The sequence below is a fragment of the Nycticebus coucang genome, chromosome 20 (genome assembly GCF_027406575.1).
Source record: "Nycticebus coucang isolate mNycCou1 chromosome 20, mNycCou1.pri, whole genome shotgun sequence".
Lineage (NCBI taxonomy): Eukaryota > Metazoa > Chordata > Mammalia > Primates > Lorisidae > Nycticebus > Nycticebus coucang.
Genome location: NC_069799.1, coordinates 10,097,524 through 10,121,686, shown reverse-complemented (window position 1 = coordinate 10,121,686; position 24,163 = coordinate 10,097,524). Strand labels below are relative to the sequence as shown.

The 24,163-nt window shown below is 39.7% G+C and overlaps 1 protein-coding gene and 1 pseudogene across 1 annotated transcript in view; one reads left to right on the top strand and one right to left on the bottom strand.

The window, feature by feature from the left end:
* Window positions 1–19,667, bottom strand: part of LOC128573137 (zinc finger protein 501-like) — a 501,109-nt gene extending 481,442 nt beyond the window's left edge. The window contains exons 1-3 of the mRNA XM_053573318.1: window positions 19,574–19,667; window positions 16,817–17,058; window positions 15,145–16,468 (exon numbers count right to left, since the gene is read on the bottom strand). Coding sequence (XP_053429293.1) covers window positions 15,503–16,468; window positions 16,817–17,058; window positions 19,574–19,667 — 1,302 coding nt within the window. The 3' untranslated portion in view covers window positions 15,145–15,502. The remainder of the gene's footprint in view (window positions 1–15,144; window positions 16,469–16,816; window positions 17,059–19,573) is intronic.
* Window positions 17,052–21,975, top strand: LOC128572285 (E3 SUMO-protein ligase PIAS2-like; annotated as a pseudogene).
* Window positions 21,976–24,163: the final 2,188 nt, after the last annotated feature.

The window sequence follows — 24,163 nt, the reverse complement described above, 5'->3', positions numbered from 1 at the left end:
CACCTTGTGGGCATTTGGGAATGATGAGAGATGTGAGGTTCTTAGGCCTGCTTAATGCAGATGTGTGAAGCTGCCTGGATTTCTTGGCCCCATGGTCTCTGAATCAGATCCAGGTTTGAAGATACTGGGGATACTGAAAGGAAGAATGCTTGACTGCTTCCCTGTGAAGTAACTTTTGTAGAAATATGGTTTAACTGCTCTAGAAAAGATGGAAGATTCCAAACAGGCAGAGACTTCTCCCTGCAGATCTGGGGGACAGCACACACCTTGCTGCCCAGCTGAAAGCCTGAGAGGGAAAGGCCACTCTGGAGTGAAGCCTGCTGGGCACCTGAAATGGCTTTATCATGTCTGGTATTTTTAGACAGTGCTTGGGAAATGTAATTAAAAACAGAATAGTTTCCAAGTCCAGAATAACTCTCCACAATCATACAACAGAGAGGAAAGTGATTTATTATACAACTAAACTAGAATGGGAAGTAAATCACAGTAAGTCTCTTTGCTAAGAGATTGCAAAGACAGACAGAAAGTCACCCTAACTAGTGCTAAAGTGGAAGACTGGAGGGCACCATTTATATAGTTTGTCCTAAATTCACCTGGAACTGGGGAGGCCATTTGTGTTTGCTAATGCTATGTTCGAAGAAAAAAATAATTCCCCATGTTTTCATGACAAGAGACAGTTTTGCAACTTGGAACCAGGTACCTGCTGAAGGTAGGTTCCTACCCTCCTACAGAAACTGTGAGATGGAATTCTATATTCATTACTATTTACATTTCAGGGGAATTTTTCCAGATCCCAAGGAAATATGTCTCTGAGTCAAAAAAGACAAATGGCATATATGTGTGTGTGTGTGTGTGTGTAATGATTTATAAACATTTTTAAAAGGCAGGAAACAAATTTACAAAAAAGCTTTTCTAATATAAATGCTTTTACTTATTTATTTATTTATTATTTTGGGGGGACAGAGTCTCAAGCTGTCACCCTAAGTTGAGTTCCGTGATGTCATAGCTCACAGCAACCTCCAACTCTTGGGCTTGAATGATCCTCTTGCTTCAGTTTTTCTATTTTTAGTATAGACAGGATCTCATTTTTTGCTCAGGTGGGTATCAAACTTGTGAGCTCAAGCAATCCACCTGCCTCAGCCTAACAGAGTGCTAGGATTACAGGGGTGAGCCATGGCACCTGGCCATATAAATGCTTTTAAAAAGGAAAGTAAAATATCTTATCTTAGTTTAAAGCTGGAGGATTAAGTTTTATTTCTAATTAGCATTTGCTGTCATAATAGCCAGGACTAGGCCACAGTATTGAACTTACAGACATATGAACCCCAGTCGGGGCTGGATTCAGAAAGCTGAGGGCTGGCCATTTGCACAATGGTATACAAGAAACTTTGTGGGGAGAGAAGGCAAAAAATGAGAAGGTCTTATCAAAGACCTATGAAATCAGGACAGTGCAGAGTTACTGCTATGGACACTTGCCCAGGTGGGACTGTAGTCTGGCTCATTGCTGTGTCCATGCAGGCAGATGAGCTTGTTTCGCAAACCAGAATGAGAGGGAAAGAATCAGAGTGGCAATGGTGGGGAATTGAGGAAATAATTCACACAAGAGACAAAGATAAATTACATAAGAGATGTAAATCACACAAGAGACAAAGAGATGGGACCAGCAAGTCTGGCACAGCTTGAGACTGCAGCCAACACTGACCCGTGGAAACAGCTTTATTATATAGTCTCTAAACAAGGTCACTTAGCTTAGCAAAGTTGCTTACTGAGTGGGAAATTAGGTGAAGGAATACTATTATCTTTACAAGGTTTTGTTTGACATGAATCTAGCACATAGAGTAAAGATTAACTTTAGGGAGGAGAAGCTAACATGCTTTCCAGCTAAAGATAAAAGGGAAAGTCTGCAGAGGCTACGTGACTTCTGGCAGAGGAGAAAAGCATATTGTTGTTCTAAAAGAATGTTCCTTGAACATCTCCCCAGGCTGTGGGGGTCACGCTGTCTCACAGTCCACCCTCCACAAGCTTGTGATCAGGTGGTCCAGAACCCTCAGTGGTGGAGGGGCCAGGTTGCTGCTACAGATTCAGTGTCTATGAGTGAGATTGAGCCAGGAGTCCTCTCAGCACCTGTGCAGGATTTGTTCTTAGAATTCCTTCTGTCTACTCCTCAGGCTCCTCTCACCCTGGGAGAAAACATGGAACAACAGGACAATGTGCCTGGGACAGCCTGTGTGTAGAACAGAGCTGCCTTTCCTGGAGACACCCAGATATCCCCTCCAGCCCAAGCTCCTGTGATGTCTCTTATCAGACACCACTTTTCTGAGTAGATGGAAGGAATTCTGAGAACAAATCCCCTTCCTTCCTCCTGCTGCCACCACATGATTCCCACCCACTCACAGCTCTCGACTGGCCAGAGCTGTCCTGGAAGCTAGACCAGAGTGTGAGGAACAAACTCTGCAAAGGAGCCAGTGAAGAAGCACAGTGTAGAAGCCGGGAGAATAAAGACACAATATGGTTTTTAGAAATTGCTGTTGTTTCCTCAGTCAATATTACTTGGTCTTTTCTTATAGATGAGATTGATTATCCCATAGCTATTAAGGGACTGGGCTGGGAGTCAAGATCCCCTGTGTCTGACTTTAAAACCAACACATCTCCATAGACCACACTATTGATGCATCTTCCCGATGCCAGTGAGGTCTGGAGAGGGACTCTTCTGCAATAGAAGAATTGCCTTGAGATTCTCATTTATCTAATACTCTTTTTAATTGAAACAATGCCTCCCAAAGAATGCTTCTGAAGCATCTCCGAAGTACCAGAAATGATTTGAAGAAATGGCTGAACACTGAGTTTAGGATAATAAGCCCAATATTATAGTCTATTATTTCTCATTATAGGAGAAATTTTAAAACACGTATTATGCACTGCACATGTCTGCAAACTCTTTATCCCTTTCTGAAATTTGTAGTCTATTTACATTTTTAGCATGCTCTATCATAATTAAAATACTGTGCTAAACACAACCTCCTACATTACTAGCAAATACCATGAAGGTAGATGTGCTAAGATTTTTCTTCCTAATACAATTTAGGCAAACAGCTGAGTATGTCTTGAAGTCATCCTTTAATTTTTAACAGGGTAGGTTCGGCACCTGTGGCTCAAGCGGCTAAGGTGCCAGCCACATATACCTGAGCTGGAGGGTCCGAATCCCGTCCTGGCCCGTCAAACAACAATGATGGCTGCAACCAAAAAACAGCCAGGCATTGTGGTGGGTGCCTGTAGTCCCAGCTACTTGGGAGGCAGAGGCAGGAGAATTGCTTGAGCCCAGGAGTTGGAGGTTGCTATGAGCTGTGATGTGACAGCACTATACCCAGGGTGACAGTTTGAGGCTCTGTCTCAAAACAAAAATTTTTTTTTTAACAGGGTAAAGATATTTTCTAAGATTCTAAACTTATGCATGGCCCTTGGACTAATCCCCACAGCATACATGGGAATTACCATGCCCATTGCATCCCTCTCCCTGGACCAGAGCTTCTTATACTGGCTGCCACTTAGAATCATTAGGGTAGGGAAGGAGGCTGGGTTAAAATTTCTTAAACCCAAGTAACAGCAAGCTGATTAAATCTGGGTCTCTGGAGTGGGGCTTGTTTATTGATACGATCAATAGTTCTCCATGTGATTACAGTCTGGCCAAGTCAAAAACCATGTGTTAAAGCAAAATCTTTAGGTGACTAGCTGGAAATGATTTCTGACATGAATATAAACACATTTGCTGCTGAGTTGTGGCCTTTCAGTCTTACCTACATTACCTACTTACTATCTTTTGCCCAACAGACCTCTGCTACTCATTTTGTTCCTGATTCAACTCAGTTCCCCATGTGCTGGGTGCACACCATGTGCAGGGCCCTGGGCTAGGTGCCCTGGCCTTGGGGAGCATCACTGTGGGGAGAACTTTTCTGGGGGGGGGAAACTGCATCCCTATAAATCAAAATCGTGCTACTTACCAAACTGAGGTATATTTGAAAGACCTAGCAAGTTAACCAAGGTTTAGGACATGAATAAACACCTCGGAATATTAGTGCTCATTTGATGATGTCCAGAGTCAGGTGTCTCACAATAACACAAAACAAAACATTGCTATTATTCTGAGGTATTAAGTTACAAAATGTGTGCAAATATGGGAAATGTAAACTTATTATTTATTTATAATATGCATACAGAAATACATGCACAAAGCCTTCATGGAAAGCTTGACGAAGTACCACAAAGTACACAAATCATTTGTGTAACCGAGAAATAGAACCAGCCTGACTCATGTCCCTGACAGTCACTTTCTTCCTCTTCCTCCCAAAGGCAACCAAGATCTTAACAGCTAATATAGTATGTTAACCTCATTTTGTTACACAAGTGATTTATAACAGAAACTTTTGAACATATACAAAATATTATAATAGACTTGGGACCTTGCCTCAACAACTACTAAGCATGTGCCATTTTTTAAAATCTACAGTTCAAATCACTTCAAACTCTTCATTTTTCTAGTACCTTTTGTGAATATGAATATGATGCATGTGCATTAAAAATACAATGTTAATTGTACTTTTTTATACACTGGTGATATATAAAATTTGCCTTGATAAGAATAGAATCACCTTACTTAACAATCATAATGGGCATGTGGCTCACCTAAAAATATTATTTAAAGTACAGATTTGAAAGAACAGGTGTGAGTTTTGCCTGAGAATTTATCTGTCTCACAAAGTATAAATTTGAAGAACGTGTGATAACTACAAGTTTGCTTTTATGTAAAGTAAATAAAATTTGCTGAATAAAATTAAGAAAAATTGATTTTAAGTGAAAGGACCAATCAAAACACCTATGAAATATGGTAACTATAGTACCATTTGGTTGGCAATCACTTAAACTTACTAAACAATTTTATGATAATTTTGGTAACCAAAATTAGCAAAATACCTATTATGGTTTCCATGGAAATGCTTTCTCAGAGTAAAAAAAAAAAATAAATCTAGTATTGTGAGAGGCCACTGGTTGAAAACACCGAAGGTTTAAAAGCAGATATCCCACTCAGGAAGTAGCAGACTGCTTTCTACACCCACATTTGGCCTTGACAGTATTAACCCCAATTCAGTCATTTACACACCAAGTGCAACTAATTCCTATAGCTTTCTATTAAAATTACATTTTAATGTCCTTATAAAATTTTTTTTTTTTTTCAGTTTTTGGCCGGGGCTGCGTTTAAACTCACCACCTCTGGCATATGGGGCCGGCACACCCCTTTGAGCCACAGGCGCCGCCCACAATTATAAAACTTAACTCAGGGCAGTGCCTGTGGCTCAAGGAGTAGGTCGCCGGTCCCATATGCTGGAGGTGGTGGGTTCAAACCCAGCCCCGGCCAAAAAAAAAGAAGTTATAAAACTTAACTCAGTTTCTTATAATATAAAAGATGATGTACTACGAAGTTGTTGGATTATCATGTATTTCATTTATCATGTATTTCATTTAAAATAATTTCATCAAGCAGTGAGCTTGAGTTTACTATCAGTATTCTCTGAGGTCTCACCATTTGCACAGGCACCACAGCTGGGGAAACAGAGACTCACCATACACAGGCTGCTCTCTGCCTCTTTTCCCTCCTCAGCTATTAGTTCATCAGTCCTGTGAGAGTGGAGGCTGGGTACTTTCTAGCATAAATGGTCTCATTCCTGAACACTCTCCTCAAAGAAGGTGACAGAAAGATCCTCTTAGAGGACACTGCTTGAGGCATGGGCTGAGCCCCCTAAGATGTGAGGGCTCTGAGAAGTAGGTATCCACTCATCAGGAGGGAAGGATGAGGCAGCTGATCTGAGTCTGGAGCTCCACCACTTCTTGTCCCATCTCCTCAAGACAATTCTGAGGGAGTGTTCTGGAACTTGTCTAGATGGTAGAAGTTGGGGGACAGGTAGTTGCCTGTTTGGGTCCAAATCCCTTTTCACTATGGAGGAGGATGGGGAGTCTGACTGGCTCGCAGACCGCATCTCTGATTATCTTCAGATGATGAGCTCTTGAAGGGGTTAGGTCTCAGTATCTTTGGGAAATTGTGGAAAGTCTCATTGAGAACCTGAGGCTATCAATTGCCTGGTGCTTAAATCCTCTTTTGGAGTCCTGACCACATACATGCTTGACAGGCAGAAAGTTGGGATTAAACTCACATCAGCAGAACATTTCACCAGAAGTTGGGGAAGTGGCCAAGCCAACTGTGTTCACTTTCTGTTTTAGACACAGACCTATTCCATAGCCCTGGGTACAGTGCAATGGGTTCATCTTAGCTCACAACAACCTCAAACACTTGGGCTCAAGTGATCCTTTTGCCTCAGTCTCCCAAGTAGCTAGGATTATGGGCACCCACTGTGTTGCCCAGTTAATTTTTATTTTTTATTTTTTTGTAAAGATTGTATCTTGTTTCTGCTAGAATCAGGAACAAAGCAATACACCCATGTCCACCTCCCAGAGTGCTGGGATTACAGGAATGAGCCACCATGGCTGGCCCTGCCACACTAAAATTCTGATAGTGGATATGCAAATAATAAAAAAGAAGAAATAATAATACACATACCTGAGGAATTCTTTTGGTCATAATGGGTTCTGAAGATAATTCCCATCCAAGAAAGTCACAAAGATAAAGAAGGAAACCCATGAAGACCAATTAAACAGGGAACCAGGAAGAAAACCACCTTACGAGTCTATTTACTTTCAGTTTGCTGATGCTTCAATTGAAGTTTCCTGGGAATCTTCAGCAGTAGGATTTTCCTTTGAAACACTTTTTTGTTCTTTTCCTTTTTTTTTTTTTTTAACCTTTTCCTCTGTCCTTCTACCCACTTGCTGCTCATGTCCTGGTGAAAGGGATTTCTGAGAAGCAGAAAGCATCCCTGATGGAAACAGTTAAAAATTAACAGAACAAGATATAGAGCAGACAAGTAGGAGAAAACATAGGGAGGAACTGATCTAAAGGCAGGCAGGTGGAACCATAGGCCAGAAGGCACTAGTACTGACCACTATGCAAGGAGCAGTTAAGATGAAAAATAAAGATTGAGTAAGAATGTCATAATAGATAAATGTAGTTTATAGGATATTAAGAAGTAAAAGTTTGAGTGGTAGGTGGTGTACCATTTCCACCACCCCTCTAACACTGAGCTTTCTCTTAACTTTGTAGAGCTCTTTTCTGTCTTTTGGTAAACCCTGAGTGTTTAATGTAGTGTGAGTTTTCTTTTATTTCATCCTGGTTGTCCTGTCTGCTTGCAAGAGGCGTTCCAATGGAGGGACATTGGCCAGGTTACTCCTGGTGTGTCTTGAAGGGTATTTCTCAGAAGGCAGGTGGTCTATATCCTAGCAACAGACTTTTCACTGCACTCTCTCCTATGGGAGGCAGTTGCTCTTGTTACAGGAGTGGTCCTAAGCAGGGGTTTATTCCAGCCCACACTCATCTGTTTTATTGGTTGTCAGTGGTGTGACTTTCACTTCTTTGTTTGACCACCCAAGAACCGGCTGTTTAAAGTCCTAGCACACTTTCATGTTGGTGACCCATATGGGGCACTTCTTCTGGGAATTATTTTGCCTTTGACTAGACCAGTCAAGTATCAGCAGATACATGGTAAGATGAATGTCTTTTCTGGGATGACACAGGCTGTGTTTAGGGTCAGCCATGGAGGAGAAGAGTGAAGAGTGGCCAACTGAAAGTGAAGAGTAGTCAGGCCTCACATGAAATGACCACTCCAGGGCTCATTTTATTAGAACCTAATCCTTTCCATTGGATTTTTTTACATGATGTAGCTTGGGAGTTTACTCCTGTGGAAGGTGAAACAGGGCCTAAGAGGCTGCTCCAAAGAGTGGGAGACTCATCCCATTGTCAGTAGAATTATTTTAGTTATATGTCCCTTATACATTAACATATGGGGTAGAGGGGCTGATACCATCAGCTTATCCAGAAAGCCAAGATGCTTTGTATGCCTCATCGCCCATATGGTGAGAATGTGGGACCATCTTTTCAAATGTGTCCATCCTCATCCCTGTAAGAGTATGTTTCTCTCTCACTTACTGAATTGGGGTATAGCAGGGCACCTGAATGACTATGCTACAACAGGCCAGAATGTGTCCAGCTGGGGTCCCCATGCCTTTATTTCTATGCCAGGGGAATACCCTGATAGCTATTATGGAACCAATGCCAACAGGCAGTGGATACTATCAATCTTCCACGGGACCTGCAAAATAAGCTGAAATCCCCCCACACTGTTACAACAATGTATGATCTATTAATTACACGTGTTTTGAGGGGACTAGATCAGTGTCAAAAGGCTCTAAGGTAGATACACTGCAGGCATTTATGGTGGACTAGAGAGTGACATACTTTTGGGGTTGTTCTATCTGAATAGCACCTTTGGAATATTGTAGAATTACACTAGCCCACGGCAATTGCTGATGTCTGGGGGCCATTTTTGGCTCCAATGGCAACCACCAGCCCTCCCATTAATGGGACAGATGCCAACCAGGGAACAAAGCTGAGGTGAAAATCCCAGGAGAGGTCATCCATGGATGCAGGGCAGTCTCTGCTGACGACCCAGGCACATAGGGTATGCCCTAAGGGAAAGCTGGAATCCAGGGAGGGAACTGAGAGACTGGTGCTAGACACAGATTATTCTCATCTTTCCCCCCACAGATGGGCAATGGTTCCTTGGATCCAAAGGACAACACTCCCATTGGCCACATTTGGAAGCACTGGAAGTCATTTTCTCCACACACCCTAAAGAAAGAAGTCTCTTATTTTTCTGTTCCAGGACTTGGCCTCAGTACCCCCTGGAGAATAGACAACATTGGCCAGTAGAGAGAAGTATTATAGGCAGAAAGCCTATATATGCCTTCACTTGAGCCATATTGGAAAGGCAAGCAGGAAATCTTTCTAATGACTTTCAGTGAGAGACCTGGATAGAACGCCATAAAATGGTTTCTGAGGCTGTACATGTCTGAGAGACAAAGGCTGCAGGGGGCAGCTGCTTGCAAGCAAAACAGCTGCATATCTCAGTGATCTCCTGTTTGTTTTTAGAGATGGATTGCTGCCTCCTGATGGTCATGTGAAAAGTGTGGTATTCAAGCAACCACTCAGATTATTTCATTGCAGGACTCATTTCTCTGTGTCACCAATCAATTGGGATACTATCATGCAACAGTGGAAGAATATAATGAACTTCTTAAATGACATGTATGATCAAAAACTGAAAAAATACCAACTAAACAAAAAAAACCTTCAACAATTACTCAGACCCACTCAGTCTAAGGGAGGGGAACAAGTGTTAACTAGGTAAATCAAGTATTAACTCTATTAAACTCTCCACACTAAATCCTGTGTGGGAGTAATTCTTTCTACCCCTACAGCAGTTAAAGTAAATGGGGTAGAGTCCTGAAGTCATCATGCCCATGAAATCTTGGAAAGAAGCCTGTGATATACCAGCTACTGAGTCTAAACCAGAGTACAAAATTGGGACTATGGAAGAATTAAAGTACCTTCATAAGAAAAAAATTATGGAGTTAATGTATGATTTATGTCAGAGTTTACTACAAGGTGCCATCTTTAAAAAATGTTAATATTGTTAGCTGGGCGTTGTGGCGGACGCCTGTAGTCCCAGCTACTCGGGAGGCTGAGGCAAGAGAATCGCTTAGGTCCAGGAGTTGGAGGTTGCTGTGAGCTGTGTGATGCCATGGCACTCTACCGAGGGCCATAAAGTGAGACTCTGTCTCTACAAAAAAAAAAAAAAAAAAAAAAATGTTAATATTGTTAATTTGTTTTTGCCCTATAGCAATAGTTTTAGTTTTACTAGCAATTCTTTTTTTTTCTTTTAGTTAATGCTTCACTGAGTGCACATCACTAGCAATTCTTATTTTAATATTTCAACTGCTTATGCCACTGCATATCCATTAAATAAGTGTTGGATGACTATCCTCAGCCAGACATCACCAATCCCATGAAGGTTCTAGGCATTCTCATGATTCCTAATCAAGCTGGTTTCAGGTAAAACCATTCAAGCAATCACCCAACATTTCTTATGCAGTAATGTATCTTGATAAGTTCATGTCAGTTCCTATAGCATGGTGTTTTCATCTTATCATGATTGTTCTACTCACAAATTTAATTCCTGAATTTGCTTGTGCCCCAGAACAAAACTGCAGTAAAAAATGGCACTATTTTTTTTTTTTTTTTTTTGTAGAGACAGAGTGTCACTTTATGCCCTTCGGGTAGAGTGCCATGGCATCACACAGCTCACAGCAACTTCCAACTCCTAGGCTTAAGCGATTCTCTTGCCTCAGCCTCCTGAGTAGCTGGGACGACAGGAGCCCGCCACCATGCCCAGCTATTTTTGGTTGCAGTTCAGCCGGGGCCGGGTTTGAACCCGCCACCCTCGGTATGTGGGGCCGGCACCTTACCCATTGAGCCACAGGCGCCGCCCAAATGGCACTATTTTTTAATGAACATTATGTCTAGCCCTGCTCATGCTTGGCTAAGAGAGAAACTTAAAGTAAGTACCTTGCCCAACTGTCATTTGGATATGAATTCTTGTGACTTCCCAGCTTGGCTAAATGATGCTTCTTTAAGCCCAAAAAAGCCTTATATTATTGAAGGTAATTTATATTGTCCTTTGGAAACAATGTTTATTGATGAATGGAAAAGAAAATTTATTGCAACCCAATGTTGTTAATCCTCAGGTTTCAGGACAATGTGGAATTGCTGATTAATGCTAATAGCTCTTTACAAATTTTTAATGCTTCAGCTCCAATAACAGAAACAGGAACACATCTGGTCCACTCCAGAAAGAAAAGAGCCTTTTTAATAGCTTTTGGAATAACTGCCCTAATTGGAGCATTAGTTAGATTAACAGCTGGAGTAGTGGTAACTACATCTTTACCTAAAAATGCTACTACTACTTTAAGTGTGATAGCTGAGGATTCCAGCCAAACTCTAAAAACATAACAGCAGTCATTAGATTCTTTGGCCCGGCAAGTGATGGATCATGCTATTGCTCTGCAGTATTAGTAGAGCTGGGAGGAGTCTGTGCTTTAGCTAACATCTCTTGTTTTTGCATCAGTAATTCAGGACAACTGGAGCAAAGAATAGAGCGCATCATGGAACAAGCACACTGGCTCAAAGGAATGGCCTCTGAGGGCATCACGAATACCATATGGACATTCATCAATCAGTGGCTCCCCTTAGCAACATAGTTGTTTCCTCTTTTAGGTCCTGTTTGCTCTGCTTTTACTTTTAATTTTTGGCCCATGCATTTTAAATTGTATTGTTAAGTTCACGTCCTCCTGTTTGCAGCATGTAAATGTACAGATGGCAGTGGCTGTTGATCCTGTTTATCATGGACCCCTTGGTGACCTCTCCCCATGGGCAACAGACACTTTTTTTTTTTTTTTTGTAGAGACAGAGTCTCACTTTATGGCCCTCGGTAGAGTGCCGTGGCCTCACCCAGCTCACAGCAACCTCCAACTCCTGGGCTCAAGCGATTCTCCTGCCTCAGCCTCCCGAGTAGCTGGGACTACAGGCGCCCGCCACAACGCCCAGCTATTTTTTTTTTCGTTGCAGTTTGGCCGGGGTTGGGTTTGAACCCGACACCCTCAGTATATGGGGCCGGCGCCCTACCCACTGAGCCACAGGCGCCGCCCCGCAACAGACACTCTTAATGACTGTACATGGCTATACTGTGCCCTTTGAAGCAGTAAGTAGTCAGATGAATAATGCTGCCCACTATCCTAAGAGAAATTAGACTATTATTCAGAGGGGGTAGTGAAGGTGATCTCTGAGAAGCAGGAAGCAGCCCTGATGGAAAGTTAAAAATTACATGAATAAGGTATAGAGCAGACAAGCAGGAGAAAACTGGTATTTCGACATAGGGAGGCACTTATCTAAAGGCAGGTAGGTGGAACCACAGGCCAGATGGCACCAGTACTGACTACCACACAAGGAACAGTTAAGATGAAAAAACATGAATGTCATAATAGAGAAATATAGTTTATAGGATATGTAAGAAGTGAAAATTTGAGCAGAAGGTGGTTACCTGTTTCTGCCACGCCCCTACTTTTGAGTTTTGGCTTAACTTTGTAGAGCTTATTTGTCTTTCAATAAACCCTGAGAGTTTTAACAGTGTTTTCTTCTATTCCTTCCTGGTTGTCCTGTCCACTCAGGGAGGAGTTTCAATTGAGGGACACTGCTGCCCCAAGTGTGTCTCAAAAAGTACTTTGTGGAAGGCAGGTGGTCAATACCCAGTAGAGTGGCAACTGAGGCTTTTCACTGTACTCTTTCCTACTGGAGGCGGTTACTCTTATAACAAGGAGTGGTCCTATGCTGGGGGTTTATTCTGGCCCACCCTGTTGGGAGCCAACCTCCTGGGAGTCACAGACCCCCAATTTTGAGGAATTGCATCTGAGTCAAGGACCGAAAGCAACCTGGCCCTAGCTGTGTCCTGTTATGGCTGGTTCCTGAACAAGATTAGAATGGAGACATGCCCTTTTGGTCATCTCAGACTGCTGAGACTGCTATTCTGCTCTTAGGCTGTTTTTAATCAAGTTATGGAATTATGACAAAATCATGCCTTCAAGCTACTGTATATAAAAGCTGTGCAATAAAGCTGAGGTTGCCTTTTCCTATTGAGGAAAGGTCCTCTTGACCTCGCTATTTTCTGTGTCTTTTTTCCATCCTGCGCTGGTCTACTCCCGGGTTTTCCTAATAACTTGGCTAGGCTGGCACCACCCTAGTCTGTTTAGTGTTTGTTGGTGTTGTGCCTTTCCAATCTTTGACCACCCAAGAACCCGCTGATTAAAGTCCTAGCATGCTTTCACTGGCCTCCACTTTTCCTTGAGCAGCAGACACTGCTTAGTGTCTTTTTGTGTGTGTGTGTGTGTGTGTGTTTTAGTGCTCTGAAACTTCTGGGAAGTGGAAACAGAATGAAGAATATAAATTTGGACAAAATGGGGACTTATACAAATGGAATTATCTTTTATTTAAGTATCCAATGGATCCAAATTGCTGATTGAGAGTTTTGACTGGGCTGCTCTGAACACTAAGGAGAGGAAGATTTTTAGAGACCAAAGTAACTTCCTCTTGGACACTAATATGCCAAATTGATTTCTGATTAACCCATTTGGGGAATGACTCACATTTTTCCTTTATGAACTAACTGTTCCTGTGTAAGAGCACGTATTATCAGAAACTCTGCGCTTAGGTCAAAACAACCTTGATGTCATCATATAAATCACAGGCTATCAAGTACACAGCATTGGCTTTTTTTGTCTTTTCCTGGCAGGCCAACTTTAATTGCCCTGAAAATTCACACATATACCTTTTCCTATACTTTATAAGCCTGTACCTGTGGTGTAGCAGCATGTAAGTCCACCTGTTCTTCTTGCCACCCATGACTCTGCACCTGCCCATAAATTCCCCAATAAACCACCCTCGACTGACAAACAGAACTTTGTCTGCCTTTTTATTTGGTTTCCTGGCTTGCTCTGAATTTGGGCCTCCCTTTGGATATTTAGATCTTTCAGAAAACAATTGAGTTGTGCTCGCTAGCACAACTCCAGTAACCAAAGGGGAAGAAAGTATTGGAATGGAACATCTGGGGTGCTGCTCCTCATCTATTTGGGGAGGTATTACTCGTTTGTGAGATGCACGTGGAATGCTGAGTATAAGGATATTCCTAAAATGCTGGGGACTAGACAACCTGTGAGTTGGTGAGGAAGATCATCATGAGGCATTAACAGTGGGTTGGCCATTACTAGGAGGTTTGCAAATGGCCACAAAAGCCAGTTATAGCTGAAATGAAGGTAACAAAAAATAAATGAAGAATTCTTGTTGTAAAAGGATATAAAAATCTCCACATCCATGTTACAGTTAGATTTGTGGATAAATTGAATACTAAAAAGATGCAGCTGGAAACTTATTCTGCCGTTTTGTGCTACTTGAAGAGTGGAGGCTGCCCCAGCCTAAGTGTGAGCCTGTGACAGTCCCTCTATGTTCAACAATTTCAAGGACAAGAAAATCAAATGAATCTTTTAACTGGTTAGGCAGCAAGCATTATTTTTTGTCTAACAGTGATCTTGAACTTATGCTTTCTTCACTTTTAAAAATTGATGATTATTTAGTGTACACTGAATATATACATGACCTTCCATATTGGACAATTTTTTAACTTTCCTTTCATATCTGTTCAGACATTTTTATTTCCATTACATCAAATAACATTCAAAAATTTCATGTCCTCTATCATATCAAATAATATCAAGACTTCTATTTACTTCTACTTTATTAAATATTTTAGCTAATTGACCAGTTTTTAATGCTTAAGAAGAAAATGGCAAAATTATTTATTTTGAAAATGTATCAGTACTTTAATACAGAAGAAAAATGTCCTGATTACACACTGTATGCTTACACATATCATTTTTTATAATTCAAATACACAAAAAAATCATCTGTCTTAGGAGTTTCTACAAAACTTAGGAGTTTCTGGGAGGCCGAGACAGGCAGATTGCTTGAGCCCAGGGGCTGGAGACCAGCCTGAGCTAGAGCAAGATCCTGTCTCTAAAAATAGCTGGGCCTTGTGGTGGTGTCTGTAGTCCCAGCTAGTCAGGAGGCTGAAGGAAGAGAATCGCTTGAGCCCAAGAGTTTGAGGTTGGTGTGAGCTGTGACGCCAAGGCACTCACTCTACCAGGGGAGAGGGTAAGTGGGGTTGGGGGGGGGGGGGCGACAAAATGAGACTCTGTCTCAAACAAACAAACAAAAAACATTGAATTACCTCTCATAGATCTAATGCAGAAACAACAGATCACATATTTTCACATAAACATTAAGGCTGAAAGTGTAGCATCAACAAATTTGAACTGCACCAATATTTGCTTTTAAACAATTTGAAATACTGTCAATATAAAGTACCTATATGGCATAATTACAATCATTGTTCTTCATATTTTGAAAAATACCATCAGATAAATTATCTGCTTTGCCTTTACACTGTTCTCTACATTTCCACAAGAAATACTCTGGGTTACTGTAAAATCTGAACGTGTACTTGGGTGTTTACTTGTGTGAATTTCCTGACGTGCTGAGACGTACATTTTGATTAAATACTTCTGCATATTTACTTCACTTATAAAATTTTCTTTCTCTATAAACTCTGTGGTGATTTCCAAGCTGTACATCTGGGATAAAATCCTTTTCACATATATTACATCTACAGGGTTTCTGTAGTATAAATTCTCTGATATCAACGATTTAGTCCCAAGTCCTATTTGTAGAGTTTCTCTTCATTATGAATTTTCTGATGTTGTCTAAGCCTTGAAGACTGGGTAAAGGATATGCCACTTTCTTCATATTTGCGTAATCTCTCCAGTAAAAATTCTCTCATGTTGTCTAAGATTTGAAAAGTAAATAAAGGCTTTACCACATTCTTTACATTTCTATAGGTTTCTATACAGTATGAACTAACTGATGTTTTCTAAAGCTTGCTGTGCAGATAAAAAATTGGCCACATTCTTCACATTTGTAGGGCTTTTTTTTATTATGCATTTTCTGATGTTGCCTAAGCTTTGAAGATTTGGTAAAAAATATGTCACATCCTTCACATTTGTATGGGTTCTGTCTAGTATGAATTATCTCATGTTTTCTAAGATGTGCTATCTGAGTAAAGGCTTTACTACATTCTTTACATTCGTAGGGTATATCTCCAGTATGAACTAACTTATGTGTTCTAAGAGTTGTAATCTGAATAAAGGCTTTACCACATTGTTTACATTTGTAGGGTTTCTCTCCTGTATGAATTCTTTGATGTCGAACAAATTTTGAATGATAGATAAAAGCTTTGCCACATTCTTCACATTTATAGGGTTTCTCTCCAGTATGAATTCTCTCATGTGTTCTAAGATGTGCAAGCTGAGTAAAGGCTTTACCACATTCTTTACATTTGTAGGGTTTCTCTCCAGTATGAATTAATTTATGTGTTCTAAGATGTGCAATCTGAGTAAAGACTCTACCACATTCTTTACATTTGTAGAGTTTCTCTCCTGTATGAATTCTTTGATGATGAATAAACTTTGAATGATAGACAAAGGCTTTGCCACATTCTTCACATTTGTATGGTTTCTCTCTCGTATGAATTAACTTATGTGATCTAAGATATGCAATCTGAGTAAAGTCTTTACCACATTCTTTACATTTGTAGGGTCTCTCTTCAGCATGAATTCTTTGATGTTGAGTAAGAAGTGAATTAAGGTTAAATATTTTGCCACATTCTTTACATTTGTAGAGGCCTTCTCTGGCATGGTTTATATTGCATATTCTTAGATTGGATGACTGAATAAAGACTTTCTCACATTTATTATGTCTGCATGATTTTTCTCCAATATGAATTTCCTGATTTTGAGACTGATTCCCTGACTAGGAGAAAGCTTCAGCCTGTTTATTAAATTTGTCAGAAACCTCTTGACCTTGGATATCCTCATAACTAATAAGCCTTAAACATTGGTGAAAGACTTTCTCACATTTTTCACATTTGTACTAGATATCTGGATATTGAGCTTTCTGATATTTTCTAGAACATGAGACTGGGTTTATGAATTTTTCAGATTTATTGCATTGATAATTTCTCATATGAACATCAATATCTTGGTTATTATTTAGGGGAAAGCTCTGGATAAAAAACATCCAAGTTTTACTGAATATGTAATGTTTTTTCCAATTGTTTGTTTCCTGATATTGACTAAGCAGTGGTAACTGGGTAATCACCTTGCCATACTGATTACATTTGTACATTTTGGCATCTGATGATAGTATTTGTTGGTGGAAGGATAATAAAGTTTTAATGAAAGACTCATCAAATTGATCACATTTAGAAATATCCTCTTCACTTTTAAGTCTCTGGTCTTCAGAAATATTTGACTGAACACGTAATCCGATCTCATATCCAAAGTCTTGGGTATCTCTGGGGCTTTTGAAAGACTGGTTATTGCTTCCTTTACTATGTAGTGCTGAAAAGAAATGCATATATAATTTAAATGACATGCTGAGTCCAGTGAGAACAGAGATCAATAAAACTACAAAAACGGAGACTGTAGAACTTATGGAATACATTATGGAAGGTAAAGATTAAGGACAAGAAACAGGCAAACCATTTTAGTGGGAAAATATACAAAGTATTCTAGAGAACATAATTCCTGCCAACAGTTTGGAAAAGTGTCCCAAATATCTAGTGTGGCTGGTCAGTGCCAAAATATCCTCTGAAGAGAGCAAGGATGGAATAGGTAGCTGTTTTTTAAGTGACAAAATTTCAGTAAAAATTAAGATATCAAAAAAACTTAGTTTTGCACTCTGAGGGAAAGCCAAAAAAAAAAAAAAAAAAAAACCCACCCCCCAAAACCAAAGACAAATACAAACCAAGAATGATTTCTGGCAAAACTGTCCTTTAAAAATTAGTTTAAAACAAAATATTGCAAAGATCTTAAGCACTTAAAAAATTTAGGCCCATGAGACATACTCTACAGAAATTGCTAAAGATAGCCCATTTTGCACATTAAAAAGTAAATTAGCCACACAGTTATGTGAATATATAAAGTTCTATGGTAAATGGAATAATATGCATAAATACAGTATTCTGTGTTTTCATAATGATGATGAATAAAATACTTTAAATTCTGCTATAAATTTTAAAAGACAAATATTTAAAATAGCCATACATTTGTGCTAAAGACACCCAATACAAGAAGAGGCAATTTGTGACATCAACACAATGCAATTAGGGATGTAAAAAGGCATGGATTTGTATGCAATTAAAGTTTCAGCTTAAAATAGTTTGTTATAATTTTCACATGTTTTACATAATATCTATGGTTAATTAAGGAGGAAATTATTTAGAGCAGATACATACCACAATGCTCCTAGAATTTAAAAGAAAATAAAAATATGAGTATAGTATATAAACAAAAGGAAATGAGAACATGTCATTACACAAACCAACAAAACACAAAGAAAGATAGTTTTAAAAAAGAACAAAATAGATATCGGGCCTACAGAAATAAATAAAATATAATGGTCATTCCCCATCAGTATTTATTTCCTACATACATAAATGTACTGAATCCAGCAAAAGTCATACTGTCTCTGAATAATCTGAAAAAAATAAGATTCAACTTCATGCTTTCTACAAAAGCCTCAATCCTAGATGTATGGACACACATGTGGTCTGCAAGTAAAATAATTTAAAAATGATACTGAATGCAGCACCAAATACTCTCACATTGACATAAAACATGCTACATAAAAATTACTGCAAGAAAACCAGTCATGGAGGCTTACACCTGTGATCTTCACACTCTGGGAGGCTGACACAGGAGGATCATTGATCTCAGGAGTTGAAAACCAGCCTGAGCAAGAGGGAGACCCCATCTCTACTAAAAACAGAAAAATCATCCAGGCATCATGGAGGGCCCTGTAGTCCCAGCTACTCAAGCAGTCTGAGGCAGGATTACTTAAACCCAGGCGTGTGAGGTTACTAAGCTGCTAGGTTGATGCCATGACACTTTAGCCTGGGTAACAGAATGAGACTTTGTCTCAAAACAAACAATCAAAAAATTGTCACAAAGAACACAAAAGGCAATTATGTAATGATAAAAGTGTTCACTGATCAGGAAGCTATCACAAGAATTAACACATACACATCTACCATGACAGGTATCAACTATAAAAAACAACTTTCACAAAATTGAAGCAAGAATAAGACAGCAACACAATAATAGTAGGGTAACCTGATAACATACTTTCAATAAAAACAGACAAAAACCAAACCAAACCAAAACAAAACAAAACAAAAAACGAAAAGGAAACAGAAGACTCGAACAAGGCTATAGATCAATTATACCTAAAAGTCTCATACTGAACTCCCCACTCAAAAAGAGAATACACAACATTCTTAAAGATGAATAGCACATTACACTAGAAAGACAACCTCTTAAGCCACGCGAAAGTCTAAAAAAATTTCAGCACATAAAAATTACACAAATGATTTTTTTCCTTTGGTAACAGAATAAAACTAGAAGTAAAAACCAAAAGAGAAGTGATATGACACAATTGATACAGAGGTTCCCCCTTTCAAGGCTCGATGGGGGACCCCAGTTTTCCTAGACCTTGGCAACTTCAAGAAGTTTGGAAAGCCCAGACCATTTGCCCTGAGCTAGAGGGACTGCATTCATTCGTCAGTAACACTCATTAACACTGAAAAAGCGTTTCCATTTACCAAGTCCAGGCCAAATGTAATTCTCAAGATCTTATACTCAGGACCCACATACAGTCTCCCTACTTGGGTCTTTCCCTTTACCAGAAGTTCTGCTGCTTTTTGACTCCTTTTGCATTCCTTTTTGTCCAACAAATCCTATCTTATCACTGATCTGTAGTATGTTTGTTATCAAAATCCCTGAGACCAAGGACCTACTGAAGAAAGAAATTCCAGTAACAGAACTATGTGAAAATTAAACAAAAACTATTAAAAACACTCTTCTTCAAGAGCTAAAGCTTTCAGAGGCTCCCAGCGCAGGATGGTGCTGGAGAGGGCAGTGGTGACCCTGGCAGCAGCAGTGGTGCCCATGGGTGGCATAAAATGGTAGATTTTGAAGAGTTGAAGAATGTTGTTTCTAGTTCAAATTAGAGTTTCTGAACTACAAGTGTTAGTAGGCTTTGCTGGATGGAATACAAGTGGATGCAAGCATGACCTCCTGATGAGGGCACTGCATTTACTGAAGAGTGGCTGCAGCCCTGCAGTTCAGATTAAAATCTGAGAATTATATAGATATACATAACCACAAACTCTTGAAGGACTTTCTGATTTATACACAATCAAATCACTGGTTTTTAATTTGGATGGCGGCCCATCACGTGTAGAACCTGACCTGGTTGTGGCTGGAATCCACTCATTGCCTTCCACTTCAGTTATATCTTACTCACTATTTTCTCTTGTTGGCTTTGTGCTGCTTCAAGATACTAAGCCCACATTTGCTGGGAGAATGGGGACCAGAGACCCCATTCTTGGCAAAGGAAAGCACCCCTAGAAAAAGATGAAAACTAAAAAGTAAGCTGAGTGTGTCGGAACAAAGAAAAGTCAGCTAGTTTACATTTAAGCTAGCCATTGCTAGCAAGAGTCTTGCCTTTTCTGAAATTCTAGCCTGTTTGGGATATGCTTACAAAAACCCTGCTGGGTCTGTGAGCACCCTGAGGAGAGTAATGGCCATAGAAGAGATTATGGCAACTCCTAGAAAAGATACATCATCTAGGGCATTTCCTGCCCATTAAACAGGCAAAGGAGATACTCATTGTGGCGATTTGCATTTGCCTGGGGCAGAGACCAAGGGAGTAGCTCAAGCACTGAGACGTGGGCAGAAGAGCTTATATCCCTTATGGCAGAGGAAAATCCACTGTGGTGGTGATGGGAAGAAAATGCCTCCCTCCCACCGATCCCTCAGAGATTAACGCTCTAACACTCATGTTTCCCTTTACCAGAAGTAACACTCATTACTCCACAGAGAACTAGCAGAGCTTAACACTTCCCTAGAAATCTGTGTATATGACCTCAAGCAGGAGGCTCTCCCAATACAAGGCCCAGATTTCAGATTTCTGAAGGCTTCCCTTAAGGTTAATAACAATAATAGGAGCTGATATGATCAATCTGAGAAACTGCTGATGTCTTTATTCCCTCCCTCATCTTACCCTCTGGGCAAACAACTTCAATAAAATCGAGTGGAGCAAACGCTCTGGGCCATTGCTGGAATCCCAGTACGGACAATGGACTCCTGAGCTCCCACTTTTAATTCTACTCTATGTCTCTTGTGTTTTTTTTACCATGGCTTCTAAACTCTATTCTCCCTCATTCCTCCTGTCCAGCCTGATGTGCAGTTAAAAAAACCTGCTCTTGGGCAGCGCCTGTGGCTCAGTCGGTAAGGCGCTGGCCCCATATACCGAGGGTGGCGGGTTCAAACCCGGCCCCGGCCAAACTGCAACCAAAAAATAGCCGGGCGTTGTGGCGAGTGCCTGTAGTCCCAGCTACTCGGGAGGCTGAGGCAAGAGAATCGCTTAAGCCCAGGAGTTGGAGGTTGCTGTGAGCTGTGTGAGGCCACGGCACTCTACCGAGGGCCATAAAGTGAGACTCTGTCTCTACAAAAAAAAAAAAAAAAAAAAAAAAACCTGCTCTTTTATGATGTCCTTGATGTTCTCATCAAGCCCAAGAGTTTAGTTCAAAGCAGTATTCAACAATTTCAAGAGAAGCTTTTTATTTTTGCTTTGACACCTCAACATGTTAGAGAAATAGGCCTATCCAGGGATTTTCTTGCCAGGTGGGTAGGAGAGATACAGTGTAAGTTCACTTGAGACTTTGCCTGCGAGAGACAAGCTGCCCTCATGAAGACTACCTTCCAAATAGTCTATGTATAAAAGTAAATGGGAGGCTGTTTCCTTTGCCTGGCTATGCACCACCACCACCTAAAGAATGGGATTGACCAGAAATGCCCTGGACACCCCTTGAATTAAGTTACATCTTTAGTTAGGTTATCTTCAGCTGTGCCAAACTAGGTTTCTATTTCTTGGGCAGCAGAAATTGGAAAGAATTACTCCATGTTTGTGTATCCTGTATGACAGCTCACATCAGCTATGTTATTACAGAGATCAGAAATAAAAGGTATGGGCTCAGTGCCCATAGTTCAGTGGTTAGGGCACCAGCTATATACACCGGGCTGGCGGTTCAAACCCAGCCTAGGCCTGCTAAACAACAATAACAACTACAACAAAAAAACAGCCAGGCGTTGTGGCAGGCACCTGTAGCCCTAGCTACTTGGGAGGCTGAGGCAAGAGAGTCACTTAAGTCCAAGAGTTTGAGGTTGCTGTGAGCTATGATGCCACAGCCCTCTACCATGGATGACATAGTGAGACTCTGCTTCAAAAAAAAAAAAATTAAAGGAATTAGAAACTCTGATCATTAAAGAAAAACTTAATGATGGGGATTTCTAATGTAGGTAGCCTCTACCTACAAATAAATGAGAAGCCCACTTGGATTTGTCCTGTGACAAAAAAAGCTGCCTATGGAAGTTTAATATTAGATAGGCTTTTTATGGAAATTCTCAATGACCATTTTGATGTGGATGAGATCAAATTCCAAGAAGATGGTTCTTGGTGTCCAATGAGACCGAAGAAAGAAGCTAGGAAAGTATCCAGACAAATATGTGCAAAAATAGAAAGTTCAAGAGTCCTAACTAAACCTTGTTCTGTGACTGTAGCTAATGAGGCAAGTTAGGAGAAAGTGGATGTTATTGACCTAACAACAGAAAGCTCTTCTGATGAAGAGGAAGATAGTCCTGCTAAAAGGAAATGTATCTTTATATCAGAAACAAAACAAAGCAGCCCCACCAAAGGGGTCTCATGTATCAGCCATCTTCTGTAAGGGTGCCCAGTGTGACTTCGGTTGATCCTGTTGCTATTCCGCCTTCATTAACAGACTACTCAGTACCACCACACACCAATATCAAGCATGTCATCAGATTTGCCAGGAGAACAAAAAATAAATGATAAAAATGAACTGCAGTTTGGAACATGCTCTGATACTGTGCAACAATGAATACAAAATAAAACAATTTGTATTATGAAATGGAAAACAGCTTGATTATTTCAAGAAAAAATATGACTGCCTTATTGTTACTACTGCCATATTGTCAGGTGCGAATGGTGCTCAAAAGTTGTATTGCTAAAATTTTGAAGTGCTAAACATTTACTTATTTAATCATGTAATTATATTTTGTTAAAGTTTATGACTCAAGTAAGGTAAATGTGTTGTCTTCAATGAGAAAAAATCTAATGAGTCAGTTTCACACAATGAAGCATTTAAAATTTAAAAATTACAATTTATACAGTGTCAATAAAACAAAACATTTAGAATGTACCATAAGAAATTTTGACACTACCTGCTTTTTAATGAAAAATAATTGAGTATTTTCAATGAAATACTTTAAGAGGGCATAAAAATATGTTACATGCTACAATTGAAACTTATGGTGAAATGAGAAAAATAACATTTTGCTACGTTTATGAAACAAGGTATTAAATTTTAATCACTATTAATAAAACTTTATTTCACATAAGAGTTTTAATATTCTACTTAAAATGTAAAATTCAGGAACACTTTGATATTTTAGTTTTTATTAGAAAAACAAACATCTGAAATACTTTATCAAATTTTACTGTTAGAATAAAATTGTTTCAGTGAGATATATTTACATGAATACTTTTGTGTGTGTGTGTGTGTGTGTGTACAGGAGAGCTTTTTATTTGTATGGAACACATTAATACCTTTTGTATTTTGTATAGATTACACCTGTGCTATGCTTAGAAGACAATCCAGAGTTTCAACCAAAGTTTTAGAAAAATTTCTAGGTATTTTATTATGACATTGTGTATGTCAGCATACTCAAAATTATCCATGAATTGAGGTGTCAAAAGATATAGATCAAGTAAATCTCTTAAATCTTTTCTAAATAGACTTTATATTTATTAGAACACATGAAATCAAAGAAATTATAATATAACTGAAGAGCTAGAATTGAAATAATGAAAGTAAGGAGTCTTTAGACCTTGATGGGCATTCTCTAGTGATAGAGATACAAAACAGTTTGATAATCATATCAAGCTTGTAATTATTTTAATTGAAGTTATGAATTGAACATTTAGGAAATGAGCATTTTTAGTAATTTGACTTCAGTACACAGTATTTCAACAGAGCTGTCAATAGTTCATAAAAAGGTTTCAGTTATTAATATAGACTGGGTGATATAACAAACATTAAAAGTAACAGAACACATAAAGCTGAAAAAAACTGTAAAAACATAGAACCTGTTAAAAAAAATTTTTTTTTTTGAGACAGAATCTCACTTTATCTCCCTCGGTAGAGTGCTGTAGCGTCACAGCTCACAGCAACCTTCAACTCCTGGGCTTAGGCAATTCTCTTGCCTCAGCTCCAGAGTAGCTGGGACCTGTACAGGCACCTGCCACAACACCTGGCTTGTTTGTTGCAGTTTGGCTGGGCCGGGTTTGAACCCACCACCCTAA